The sequence below is a fragment of the Phyllopteryx taeniolatus genome, chromosome 6 (genome assembly GCF_024500385.1).
Source record: "Phyllopteryx taeniolatus isolate TA_2022b chromosome 6, UOR_Ptae_1.2, whole genome shotgun sequence".
NCBI lineage: Eukaryota > Metazoa > Chordata > Actinopteri > Syngnathiformes > Syngnathidae > Phyllopteryx > Phyllopteryx taeniolatus.
In genome coordinates, this window is record NC_084507.1 from 9276623 (window position 1) to 9289524 (window position 12902).

At 39.7% G+C, this 12902-nt stretch overlaps 1 protein-coding gene across 1 annotated transcript in view; it reads left to right on the top strand.

Annotated features, from left to right (window-relative positions):
• Window positions 1-12000, top strand: part of LOC133479928 (eukaryotic translation initiation factor 3 subunit H) — a 70055-nt gene extending 58055 nt beyond the window's left edge. The window contains exons 6-8 of the mRNA XM_061777495.1: window positions 6358-6478; window positions 11224-11356; window positions 11718-12000. Coding sequence (XP_061633479.1) covers window positions 6358-6478; window positions 11224-11356; window positions 11718-11812 — 349 coding nt within the window. The 3' untranslated portion in view covers window positions 11813-12000. The remainder of the gene's footprint in view (window positions 1-6357; window positions 6479-11223; window positions 11357-11717) is intronic.
• The last annotated feature ends 902 nt before the right edge of the window (window positions 12001-12902 follow it).

Sequence of the window (12902 nt, forward strand, 5' to 3'; positions counted from 1 at the left end):
GTTTGTTGTTTCCACAGATGATAATGTTGCCCACAGTGGTAGATGCATGAATATGAATTACTACTGTAGATCCAAAATGCGTTCCAAAGATGTCTGACTTTGTAAACAGCCTTTTTTTCTTTACAGTACATCCTTTTTTGGTTCTTCTCACCTCACCGTTGGCCCGGTTCTGCTCATAATATACTCAACACAACTGGGTTTTTGAATGAGATGCTCTTTCAATTAGCTTTTTGGGACATCTGTCCCCCGTAGAAACATTGTAATGTAAACATTGCCTTCATGGAAAAAAGTATGATTGAGATGCCAACTTTATTCCATCAAATGCTTTCTAGGAAGAAATAACTTGATCAACTGCCAGTTAATAATTATGGAATGTTTAAAATTTGTCATTATCAAAAAACTGACGTAACAAAATTAAACACAAATGAAGGAAATTCTGGCCGTTAGGCAGAAAATAGTCTCTGACATAATTAGGCTTTACACGATCAGGATTTTTGGGGCCGATCACCGATCAGCGAGTTTAAAAAAACGATAACCAATCACAGATCCGATCACAAGATGGAGGAATGTGTCTATTTAAATGACCTGTTCATTTACTGTATATACTTGTGTACTTGCTCAAAAAAATATATTTACAATGAAGAATGTATCTTTGTTCCTCTATGTATGCCAGTGAGGCATAGTGACAGACAGAACAAATGAATGGTCTTCTATTAGATAGCAGGAAGTAAATACAGTAATGAGTGTATCCACTTTTTGTGACATTTTTGTTTGTTGGTGTGCCGTGAGATTTTTCAATTGTAAAATATGTTCCTTGGCTCCATAAAGGTTGGAAATCACTGCTCTAGTCAGATTGTGTATTCTAATCAGTCAGGTCAAACCAACATTACATGACAGAAATAATGGGTGCTAACTTACTGTAATTAAATCACTTTATTTTTAATTAAATGACTTCACCCACACCGAAACCTTAGAGCATGATTCGGCAGAACGGTGGCATGTTTACGTACAACCGTTAGCGCTAGCACTAGCTTGCTAGGCTACATTACGTTTTTGTTGCCTGCTTGCGAGCCGTATCGTATTTATTAAAAGTACGTGAACATACCTCAAACAAGCCTGAAACGAACGTCCTCTCCTGTCCTCTGTGACCACCAACACGTTTCCCCCATTTTGTCCTTATAATACAAAGTCGGCACGCTCCACTCTTGTTGTCGCCGCCACGGTAACGAGTGTATCCGGTCGTATTTGAGTTGACTAGATATAGCCCAATGATTGTAAAATACGGGATGCGGTGGTATCGGAATACAAGATTTTATTGCATTAGTCTGTCATAGTGCAATCTTGAAAGAGCAAATTTGTCTTGTAGTCTGATCTGGGGATTACGTGTTGTCTGTCTCAGACGTGTTGTCTGTTCCACACCACCGACGTGTTGTTTTATTTTATTTTTTTAAATAACTTGATTGGCCGTCAAATATTTACAGGACTACGCCAAAAGACAGGCAACAAGGCTAAAAATAAACTAGCTTTTGGATTCAAATATACTGTGTATGATGGCGAGTAAATGTCTTTTGCGGAGGCGATCAATGACGTCATTGATCGGATCGGCGAATTGTGACATTAAAGCCGATCAGCATAAAATGCTAATTATCGGCCGATACCGATAAGGCCGATAAAATCGGTGTGAAGTCTAGACATATACAGTGCAGTGAAGAAGTTTTGGGCCCCCTTCTCAAATTCTTATATTTTTGCGTAGTTTCCCCACTTCAATGGTTAAGACCATCAAACAAATGTAAATATCAGACAAATATAACACAAGTGAACTTGAAATGCTGTTTTTAAATGGTAATTGTATTTCTTCGGGGGGGGGGGGGGGGGACTATTCAAAGTTACCCTGTGTGAAAAAGTAATTACCTTCCACAATTTATGGTTAATTTTCACTGATTACACCCTAGCCTGATTACCTCTACACCTGTTCAATCAAGAAATCACTTCGACAGAACCTATCCTGACAAAATCAAGTCGGACTAAAACTTCTGCAACAAAATGACAAGATCCAGTAAAATTTCAGAACACTCGAGAAATAACGTAATTGACATCTACCAGTCTAGAAAGGGTTACAAAAGCAATTTCTAAAGTTTTAGGATTGCAGTGAACCATAGGGAGAACCATTATCCTCACATGGAGAAAACATGGAACAGTGGTGAATCTTCCCAGGATTGGCCGGCCTACAAAGATTACCCCAAGAAAACAGCAGTGACTCATCCAGGAGGCCACAAAGGAACTCAGGACCACTTCTAAAGAACTGCAGGCAAAACATCTGATTCCCAATACGTTTGGGAGACTATTATATGGGCTGACAAGATGGAAATTGACTCTTTGTGGAAGGTGTGTGTCTCATTGCATCTGGCGTAAATGTAGCACAGCATTTCAGAAAAAGAACATCATACCAACAGTCAAATGTGGTCGTGGTAGTGTGATGGTCTTCGGCTGGTTTGCTCCTTCAGGGCCTGGACAACTTGCTGTGATTGAGGGAACCATGAATTCGGCTCTTGAATAGAAAATCCTGAAGGAGAATGTTCAGCCACCAGTTCGTGACCTCAAGCTAAAGCGCACTTGGGTTCTGCAGCAGGATATCGATCCAAAACACACCAACAAGTCAATTACTGAATGGCTCAAAAAAAAAAAAAAAAAAAAAAAAAATGAAGTCTTTGGACTAGCCTCGTAAAAGTCCATACTTGAATCCGATTGAAATGCCGTGGCATGACCTTAAAAAGGCCATTCATGCATAAAAACCCTCTATTTTTGCTCAATTCAAATAATTCTACAAGGAAGAGTGGGCGTAAATATCTCCACCGAGATGAGGAAGACTCATTGCCAGTTATAGAAAACGCTTGATTTCAGTTGTTGCTGCTGAGGATGGCCCAACCAGTTATTAGGTTTAGGGTGGGCATTAGTTTTTCACACGGGGCCAGATAACTTTGAATAGTTTTTTTTTCCTTAATAAATGAAATCGCCATTTAAAAACAACAGTTCACTTGGGTTATATTTGTTTGATGATCTTAAACATTAAAGTGGGGAAACTATGCAAAAATATAAGAATTTGAGAAGGGGCCCAATACTTTTCCACGACACTGTAGTTCATAGACAAAAATTAACTTAAGTCAGCTGTAGTCCGGAATAATTAGTTTTACCACATTCTGGTGCATGCAGTTATTGGTTTGGCCAAGAGTCATCACTTTTAGAGTTTATGATGGAAGTAATTGCAATGCAATCAAAAGAAGATATTTTAATTTAAACCACATGTAAATATCCATCCATTTTCAACACCGCTTATCCTTGTTAGGGTCGCGGGGCGCTGGAGCCTATCCCAGCTGACTTCGGGCGAAAGGCGGACTACACCCTGAACTGATCAGCAGTCAGTCACAGGGCACATATAGACACGGACAACCATTCGCACTCACATTTACACCGTCACTGAGTGGGAACCTAACCCACGCTCCCTGGACCAAAGTCAAGCGAGTGTACCACTACACCATCAGTGACTTGCATGTAAATAATGTGTTCTTAATAAAACAAAGCAGTACAATAATTAGATCAGCTTGGATTGTAACTGAACACTGGTTGGTATATTTGCCTCACTCAGGTCAAGCTTGTTTTTAGGGCTGCCATAGCAACTGAAGCTTGTTATATTAAATTGCTTATTTTACACCAGAGAGAAACGATACTTAAAATCACGCAGAACACATCACATTTTCACAAGCGCAAATCATGAGTCAAATGCACACACTCCACATCAAACACTCACACAAAGCCAAAACCTACATAGACCAGGCAGCCCTTGCGGTTACAGTTGTAATTTAAATAAACGGTTACAATGTATTTGTTCTCTTTTATTATGTATTGCCTAAACTTTCAGAAATGAAACGATAAAATTCCACAGAGACAACTTCAAACTAGAAGTGAAGCACTGCAGCCTTGTCAAGGATGAACTTGAAGCAGCAGTGATGCTCTCCACTTAGAATGTGGCTCATGAGAAGAAACAGCAAGGGTTGGTAGTGTTGTGTTTTCAGTGGTGTCAGTGTGGCAGTTTTTGAAAAAGACCAGAGATGTGATACAAGAGAGAGAGCACCAGCACAAGGGAATGGTCCTCAAGCCTGTGTTTTATCCAATCTCCTGGGACAAGTTTGTTATTCTTTTTAAGACATGTCACTGGGAATCTGGGAGAAAAGGATGCATTTTGTGGGATACATGACCATGTAGCATATAGTCTTTCAGTACATGTTGTGAAGGCTGTTCCTGTTTCTTACCATATGTTGTTTAGCAAATTCCGTGTAAATTTGAATTTACAGCTGATTAACTTATTAGCCCTGTCGTATTGTATGATATACAGTATTGTACTTTGCTTATTATGTTGTTAGTTCCAGACCTGCATCCATTGCATAGAGACCGGGGTACCAGTGCCCCAGTTTGAGATTTTACGAGCCTTCGCTTGGGTTTTGTTTTTTAGTGAGCCAAAATTGAAGGTACTAGGAACCTTCAGGTACAGCGGTCCTCGGGTGAAGAGGAAAAAAAAATCAAGGTACTGTTAATGCCCTCACATGTGAGCAAAGACCGCCACACTTTTAGCCATCTACTGAACGAGACACACAAATATGAAATGAGAACACTGGAGGCAACAATTGAACTGCTTGTATATGTTCAATAAAGAATAATAATAATAAAAAAACAATTCAACGCTCATATGTGCACACGCATACTAACTGGGCAAACATGACATCGTAGGGCCTATGGTGTCATGGTTCTTTTACAGTTTGTAAAACAGTTTGTCTTTTTACTTTCTTTATTTTTGTATTACCTTTTATGACTTTTTTTTTTTTTTTTTTTAAATTGTATTTTTATTTTTTTTTACCAAAACACGACATTTTTCCTTATAACGTAACATTGTGTTGTTTAGGTGGTCTGGAATGGGTTAATGGCATTTCAATTCATTTCAGTGGGGACAATTGATTTGATAAATGTAGATTAAGTTAGAAGCCTGATCACGGAATGAATTAAACTTGTTTAAAAAAGGTTCAGATTGGTTTAAACATCACATCCCATTGTTTCCGCGAGTTATAATAGATTATAAATCTAGATTATTTTGCTCTTAAAATTCAGCATTATTCTTGTTTAATCTCTGTTCAGCCTGACTGATGATCCCACTGGGCAAACAAAGCTATCTGCTGTTATCAAGCATTCCAATGGTCATGGGAAAGGTTGCAGCTTTATGGCATTAATCCATTCCTCCTTTAAGTAGAGAAACTTTGACCTGATAGCAATCTGATTGCAACACCTTTTGCCATTATCTTTTGAATTACAAGAAGGCATGATCAATAGTTTTATAATGGCAACAATATATCAAATGTCAGCGTGTCCTCTTAGAGACGTCAGTCTCTGTTGATGAACTGACTAATACTTATCACTGAACCCTGCAGCTCCTCTCGCCTTTACAGTAGTAAAGGGAGTTCATGCTCATTGTTTTGCTAAGGCCCCTGACCTTACTTTGTGGGTTCACTGCTGTTATTTATAGCTGCAGCAGACAGCTCTTTTCAGAGAAGAAACTCTTAAAAATGAACCATTTACTGCCTTCTGACCAACAAAAATGTGTATTTTGTGGGAAGCATCATCTTAAGAGCCAAAGCCTTATGATATAATATGGGGCGGCTGTGGCTGATTTGCAAATTGTATTCTGTTTTTATTCATGTTTAACACAACGTCCCAACTTCATTGGAATTGGGGTTGTACATTACTCGTGCACTCACTGCAGTAGTCTCGCCATGCTGCACTATTTGAATATCTGTTGTTGACCAATACTGGCCACTCATGTGCCTGAGTAGCATCTGCAACATTTGCACAATCGACATTGTCCCAGATTATCGCACTACTCGTCACTTTAAACTGCATACATTTCTTGAAGTCTCTGGGCCCTTTGCACAATGGTCATTGCACCGGACTATTCTATTAGTCATTGCAAACTGCTCTCATTGCAAGACGACTCTGCATCTTTTTGCACAATTGTGAAAAAAATTAATTGTACTGGCATTACCACATTATGATAACCTTTTATTGCACCTTTTATTACATACTTTTTTTTATGTATTTATGTCTCAAAAGTATTCTCTGTCAGTTGACTGTCGTCGTACTAGAGCGGCTCCAACTACCGGAGACAAATTCCTCGTGTGTTTTTGACATGGCAAATAAAGATGATTCCGATTCTGATCCAAATTAGGATAGAAGTGGTCTCTCCTGGTAGCCATGACTTTGAAATGTTATGTAGGAGAGGATAAACAATGTTAATGATGAATACCTTTCTTGCAGTAACCATTTGGAGAAGAGCCTTCAGCTCCTGATGGACAGGGTGGATGATATGAACCAAGACATAGTCAAGTATAACACCTACAGCCGCAATCTGAGTAAACAGCAGCAGCAGAAGCACCAGGTAATTCTCACACGTAAACATGTATGCACACACAAACTTTTCTTCACAGAAGCAAATACACACCACACACAGACACTGTAAGCCGAGTAGCAAAGGAAAACTCCACATGGCAGCATGCATATGAGTAATCTGCCTAAAAGGTGCACACACAATTACTGGGTCTCTGCAGAGAAACTGCAGGAATCTTTCTCTCAGCCAGGGACACAACCAAGTGCAGCAATACTCTGTGTATTAGCTGCAAAGCATCAGGTAGTGCACGCACACGCACCCACCCGCACACACACAGGCACGCACACACTTGTATGTTTTTAATTTCAACTACTAATTCCTTACCTTACAGCATTTTAACAACTATACAACAGTGCTAGGCATTCTAGGAAATCCTGTGAAAGCAAGCCGCCATGTTTTAACAATGTCATTGTTGACAATTTGTTTCGTGATGCTGTTTGTATTTCAAAATAATTTAAAAATAAATAAAAATAATTTTCCCCCCATACGAAATATTGGAAATAGTAATGTAGGTTCCAGTGTCAAAGTGTCACCCTCATAAACCCTTTAAGTGTACAGTTTTGAAGAAAAATAACATATGTCATATAGGCTTGTCTCGTGGATCTCAAATTTGAACTCCAAGGTTTTGTGTGGCTTTACAGACTGATTAATTTGGTAAAATTTCCAAATTGAAATAAAGGTTTTGTTACGGTTTCCTTAATCGTCAGTCAAATACTGTGAGCACTCTGGGGGAGCTCATGCAATTGGACACAAAGCAACTCATTTTAAAAATGTAATTAGTCTTTCATAACCCTGTTTTTATTTTCTTTCAATACTGCAGTGAATTATTTCATACACAGACTTCATTAGCTGTAAATGAAAAAGCTGCAGCTTGAAAGCATTTGGTTTGTTCAAACACACACTCAGTCAGAACAGAAGACTAATGAAGGGTAGCACATTTTCAGCAAGTACTGCTTCAATCAAATGCATCATAAACGCCTGCCAACGCGCAAGTCATGCATGCATATTATAATAGTAACATTAATAATGATGATGATGATGATGATAATCATAATTAAAATAATAAAACTAACAACTTAGTCAGACAATGGTAGCATAGATGGCTCACTGTTAAAAAAAACAAACAAAAAAAAACGTACACCTACTTTAAACAACAATAATTTTGTCGCTACTCTCAGCGATTGGAATTGAGAAAACGTCTGAAGCTTTAATGTTCAGCCTTCATCATCAGCCAGGTTCACAAGCATCAGCCAGACGTACAATAATCACACAAGTCAGAGCCCATCTCTGTTCATAACACGAGCACTGCAAAAAACAACACACGTACATAGCCAAACGTCCCTGGGCCAATCACCCACACTTCAGCCAGTATGATTTATCATCCTCCCCCACCGACCTTCTCATCATCACAGGCCCTGAGCCTCACACACACACAGTGCATTGTCAGACACAATACTACATAGATCTACACCATAAATGGTATCTACTTTTTATTTTGGCAGTTCTATACAGTGACCAATATATGCTCCAAGAGGAACTGAAAATGAGCTCTATAACACCTTTCATACATCTACTGTATATGCTCCCTGTAATCTTGTGCTATTGACCCTGCTGCCTCTTGGACAAATGGAACCTTATTAATCATCAGAAGGCTCCAAAACTCACCATGCGTGAGAGAGCTCCATTATTCACTGAACACTCTCAAGACTTTGGTGGTGAGAATTCTTCTGTCACTCTTTCCTGATTTATATACAGTATTGTCATGTTTTGGTCTTGAGACCAAGGCCGCTTAGATTGGAATGGTGGTTTCTCGGTCTGCTTGCAAGTGAGTTCTAATGTGGTACAGTTAACTTGAGCTCAAATGTGAACACTGCATAGACAAAAGACACGGACAAGCATTAGATAGAATCAGAGCAAAATGCATCTAGAAATCACATAATTGATAGTAAAAATACACAAATGTGTCTGTAGTAGAGCCTCTCTGTGGCTTGTGTGTGTTTACAGTACATATATCACATGATCTTTGACTAAAAATCATGTTTGCAGGCACAGAATGAGAGCCAACCCTGCCGCCACCTATATATCTATTTCTTCTCACGCTTTTCTCTCATTGTATCTATAGTGTAGTGTATGTATCGAAATCTAGCTACAGTGCCCAGGGCAGTCTGCTTTTTCCTAGACAAAAGTGACATGTTTTTTGTGTGGTCCAAATAAATAATATAGGAGGTGCATTAAAATGTTTCCTGATGAGAACGGAAGTGGTCAGATTTTTTATGTTGCTGCGACTGGATCATAGGTACGTTTGCGAGGGTCAGTCACGCACTGAAATTTGTATCCAATTGTCCAGTTTTGTCTAGTTCAGCCGCGTCGCTCAATTTGCGGCTGGCTGGAATCTATTGGTATGAAATCTATTGGTATGCTACTGATTCTCAAATTAAAGATGATTCAAGTTAAAACAAGACCTTGATGCAAACATGAAGCCAATACTTTTAAAGCTATCCTCTGTATAAGCCCAAACATATGATGTTGCCGGAAACACTCTCTCTGCTACATGAGGCTTGGTAGTTCCAGCTCTGGGGATGGTTCTTTGCAGGAAGCTCTGGAAGTCTTGTGAAGTTGGAGGGTAAATACAGCAAACTACTAAGAAATCCCTCTACATTCTGTCTGACAGCTGCTATGCGGGATAGAATAATTTCCTTCTAAACCCTAACCGAGAAAGCCAAAGCTGCACTGAACTTCTCATACTTCATTCCAATTCACACTTTGCGTTCCATGACCCAATCCATTTAATAGACAGGAAAACGGAAAGCAAATCTCCCCACTTGCTAGTATAGTGGACTCTATACGTTTGAAAGACAGAGTTTTTTTAAACAATCTTCCTACAAGAAATAATGAACAAAGGATCTCTTTCTTCCTTGAACAGTTCAGATTACTGCTGTTAATATTACAGATTTTCTCCATTGGTTTGTCTTATTTCTTGAAACAGAAATTACATTCTGAAAATACAAGTAACATGGACAAACCTCCAAACCACTTAGCAATAGTTCACAACATTAATACATTACACATTAATTTCATCTAATTGGAAATGTCTCAGTACATCTTTGCAAATGATTAAGCCTACTGTTAGCACAATGTCCAAGTGAATAGATCTTGTTGAGGCGGCACAGTGGCCGACTGGTTAGCACATCTGACTCACAATTCTGAGGACTGGGGTTCAAATCCCGGCCCCGTCTGTGTGGCGTTTGCATGTTCTCCCCGTGCCTGTGTGGATTTTTCTTGGGTACTCTGGTTTCCTCCCACATCCCAAAAACACGCATAGTAGTTTAATTGAAGACTCTAAATTGCCCGTAGGTGTTAATGTGAGTGCGAACGGTTGTTTGTTTATATGTGCCCTGCGATTGGGTGGCGACCAGTTCGGCGTGTACCTCTCCTCGCCCGAAGACAGCTGGGATAGGCTCCAGCACGCCCGAGACCCTAGTGAGGATAGGCGGTACAGAAAATGGATGAATGGATAGATCGTGTTGATCTAAACTGATTGTTGATTCTCAGTCTTATGGTTGTTCTCTCCAAAACATTTCGGCATTACTTCATGAGATAAGACTGAGAGGACATTGAGGATATTTCAATGGTCCTCTGCCTGCCACAGTGACAAAACATCAAAACAGTTTGACTAATGATGCTTATAATGCCAAAGGGAAGATGCGTTTTGGGGCCACTGACTATTTATGAGAGAGGAATTTAGTTTTGACACGTGAAGTGTTTTGGGAGAAATATGAGCTTTTGCAAGTGAGCTATGGTGTTGCACTGAACTATAAGACTGTTTTCCCAAGGGATGTAATTTTTGTTTTAAGAAATGAGCCAAACCAATGGAGAAAAACTGTAAGACGTGAACGCACTATTATCGTTAATGACCAAGGGTGATATGAAGTATCATGTTTTTTACAGTCTAGTGTAAAAAGAAGAAACGTGATAACCACTCCTCCACTAATCGGGAGAAACGTCACCATGCAACAAGACAATGACCCAAAACACACTCCCAACACAACAAAGGACTTCATCAGGGGGGAAAAGTGGAAGGTCTTAGACTGGCCAAGTCAATCGCCGGACCTTAACCCAATAGAGCATGCATTGCATGCAATAGAACTGAAAGAGGGTGCGGTAAAGGCCTGGAAAAGCATTTCAAATGAAGAATGCAACAATCTGGTGAAGTTAATGGGTCGCAGGCTTGATGTAGTCATTGCAAGTAAGGGTTATCCCACCAAATATAAATGTTTTTCACTATAAGTTAATTTATAATTAATTTATCTGTTCCAATACATTTGCTCACTTGAAAGGTGGGTGGCTTCAAACAAAAGGTGCTCTGTCCTGAGATGTATAACACATCTAGATGTAAATACCATGAAATGAAAGCTGGAATTCTGAACTTCTGTCTCATATTCATATTTTGATCTAAAACCTAAATGTTTTCAGTATACAACAAAAACAAAGGACTTGACCTTGCCGTTCCAACACTTTTGGAGGGTGACTGTACATGTTACTGAAGTCTCCCCACTGTTTATTTTCCAATGCATCTCAGATATTGTCACTCTCTCTCCCCAAATGAACAAGAGTAGCTGCAGAAACTTAGCTGATTTACTGTCAGCTGGTGCATTCAAATTCGCCTATCATTGCTATCCGATGTTGCATACGTAATGTATTTTCACTGTTTCTTCTCTGTCCATCCTTCTGTGCAGTATCTCCAGAGGCGGCAGCAGGAGAATGCCCAGCGACAGAGCAGAGGGGAAGCGGCCTTGCCTGAGGAGGATATCAGCAAAATGTTCAAGCCCCCCCAGCCCCCACCTCGCATGGATACGCTACTTATTGCAGGTACAGGAATATAAATATATACATGTAATGTATGTACACTGGCGTCCTCTCCAAAATCGAAACCCCTACCACACAAGAGTTCAGGTTCTGCTTTGTAATTATCTCTGCTATTATCCAGAAATTACATTAATCTAAAGTTTATTTGCTCAGTCACTAAGTGAACCGCCCCCCACACACTCCTGACAGCTTTCTGATTCTGCTTTGTTCCCACCACTGATTTGATGTTTTTCTATGCTTCTGTTTCCATCATCTTTTTTCTCTTGCCTCGGCCTGTTTGGATGTGCACAAATGAATGTATGTCTGCCTCTGTGGGTGTGATTTTGTGCGGGTTGTGTGGATATATGTGGCTACTCTCCAACAGGGCAAATTAACAACTACTGCCAGAACGTGAAGGAATTCACCTCTCAGAACCTTGGGAAGCTGTTCATGGCAGAGGCTCTCCAAGGCCAAAACTAGATGAGACAACGGAGTCCAGAGAAAAGGGCACAACAGAGCAAGAATATATTCAAAGGCAAAGTTAATCAAAGAGCTGAAGTGCGGTCCTGTTATTTCTGGAGAATCTATTCATTGTTTTTACACCATTTTGGCTACAAATGTAACTTTGATTTAAGATTGCAATAAAAGTGATGCAGCTATTCATCGTACTTGGTTCCTAGTGGCTTTTTTTTTTACTGTTAAACACAAAAGAATTTGGCCAATTCTTCTCATCTCTTCTCGTTTAATTCACTCGCGTTACCACAAGTATATAAATTGAAGTACCTAGTTATCTAGGCAGTCATTATTTCTTGGTGAAATATTGCATCATTTCACCATTGCAACGATAAACGTCCTCCCAGATATTCCTTGATCAACTGCGAGTGGTATTCTTGCAAAGTGGAAGCTTTTAGGGACCGCTGTAACTCAGCCACCAAGTGTCGGACCACAGAAGTTACAGAGCGGGGTCGTTGAATACTGCTGCGTACAGTGTGATAGTCATTAACACTGCTGACTCAATTAGCACTGTGTTCCAAACCTCCTCTGGCATTAACAGCAGCAAAAAAAACAAGTGTATGCCGGGTGCTTTATGGCATACATCTCCTTGGCTGAGCATGCTGCATTCGGGCAAGTCTTTCCACAATGCCAACAAACGCTTTCTGCGAAGTGACCAATCATGCTCCTTTATCAAGTCTGGTTTGAAGAACGTGCCCTGCCTCACTGCTCTGTGTCACACAATCCTTTTCTCCACTTAAGCTACAAGTATAGGTTGCCCAGCCATGATTGCTTGCATAAAGTAATGATATCCAGTACAAAGATCTATCAAATAATTTGCATTTTCAAAGACTAATAGCTGTTGTTTGCTGTGCTGTAGATGAGAAGTTAGCTAATATATTGGTTAAATAAAAATGTAATTAAGTTGGAAAAATATACAAAGGAAGGTAAACGCCTGCGTTCACTTCCGGGTTAGTCCGATTTACGCTTTAACGTTAAAACCAAACTAATTTGTCTCGTAAAGGGAAACCACGTAATTTTTTATACGTATCAAATTTAGGGAAAGTGACGAGAAACC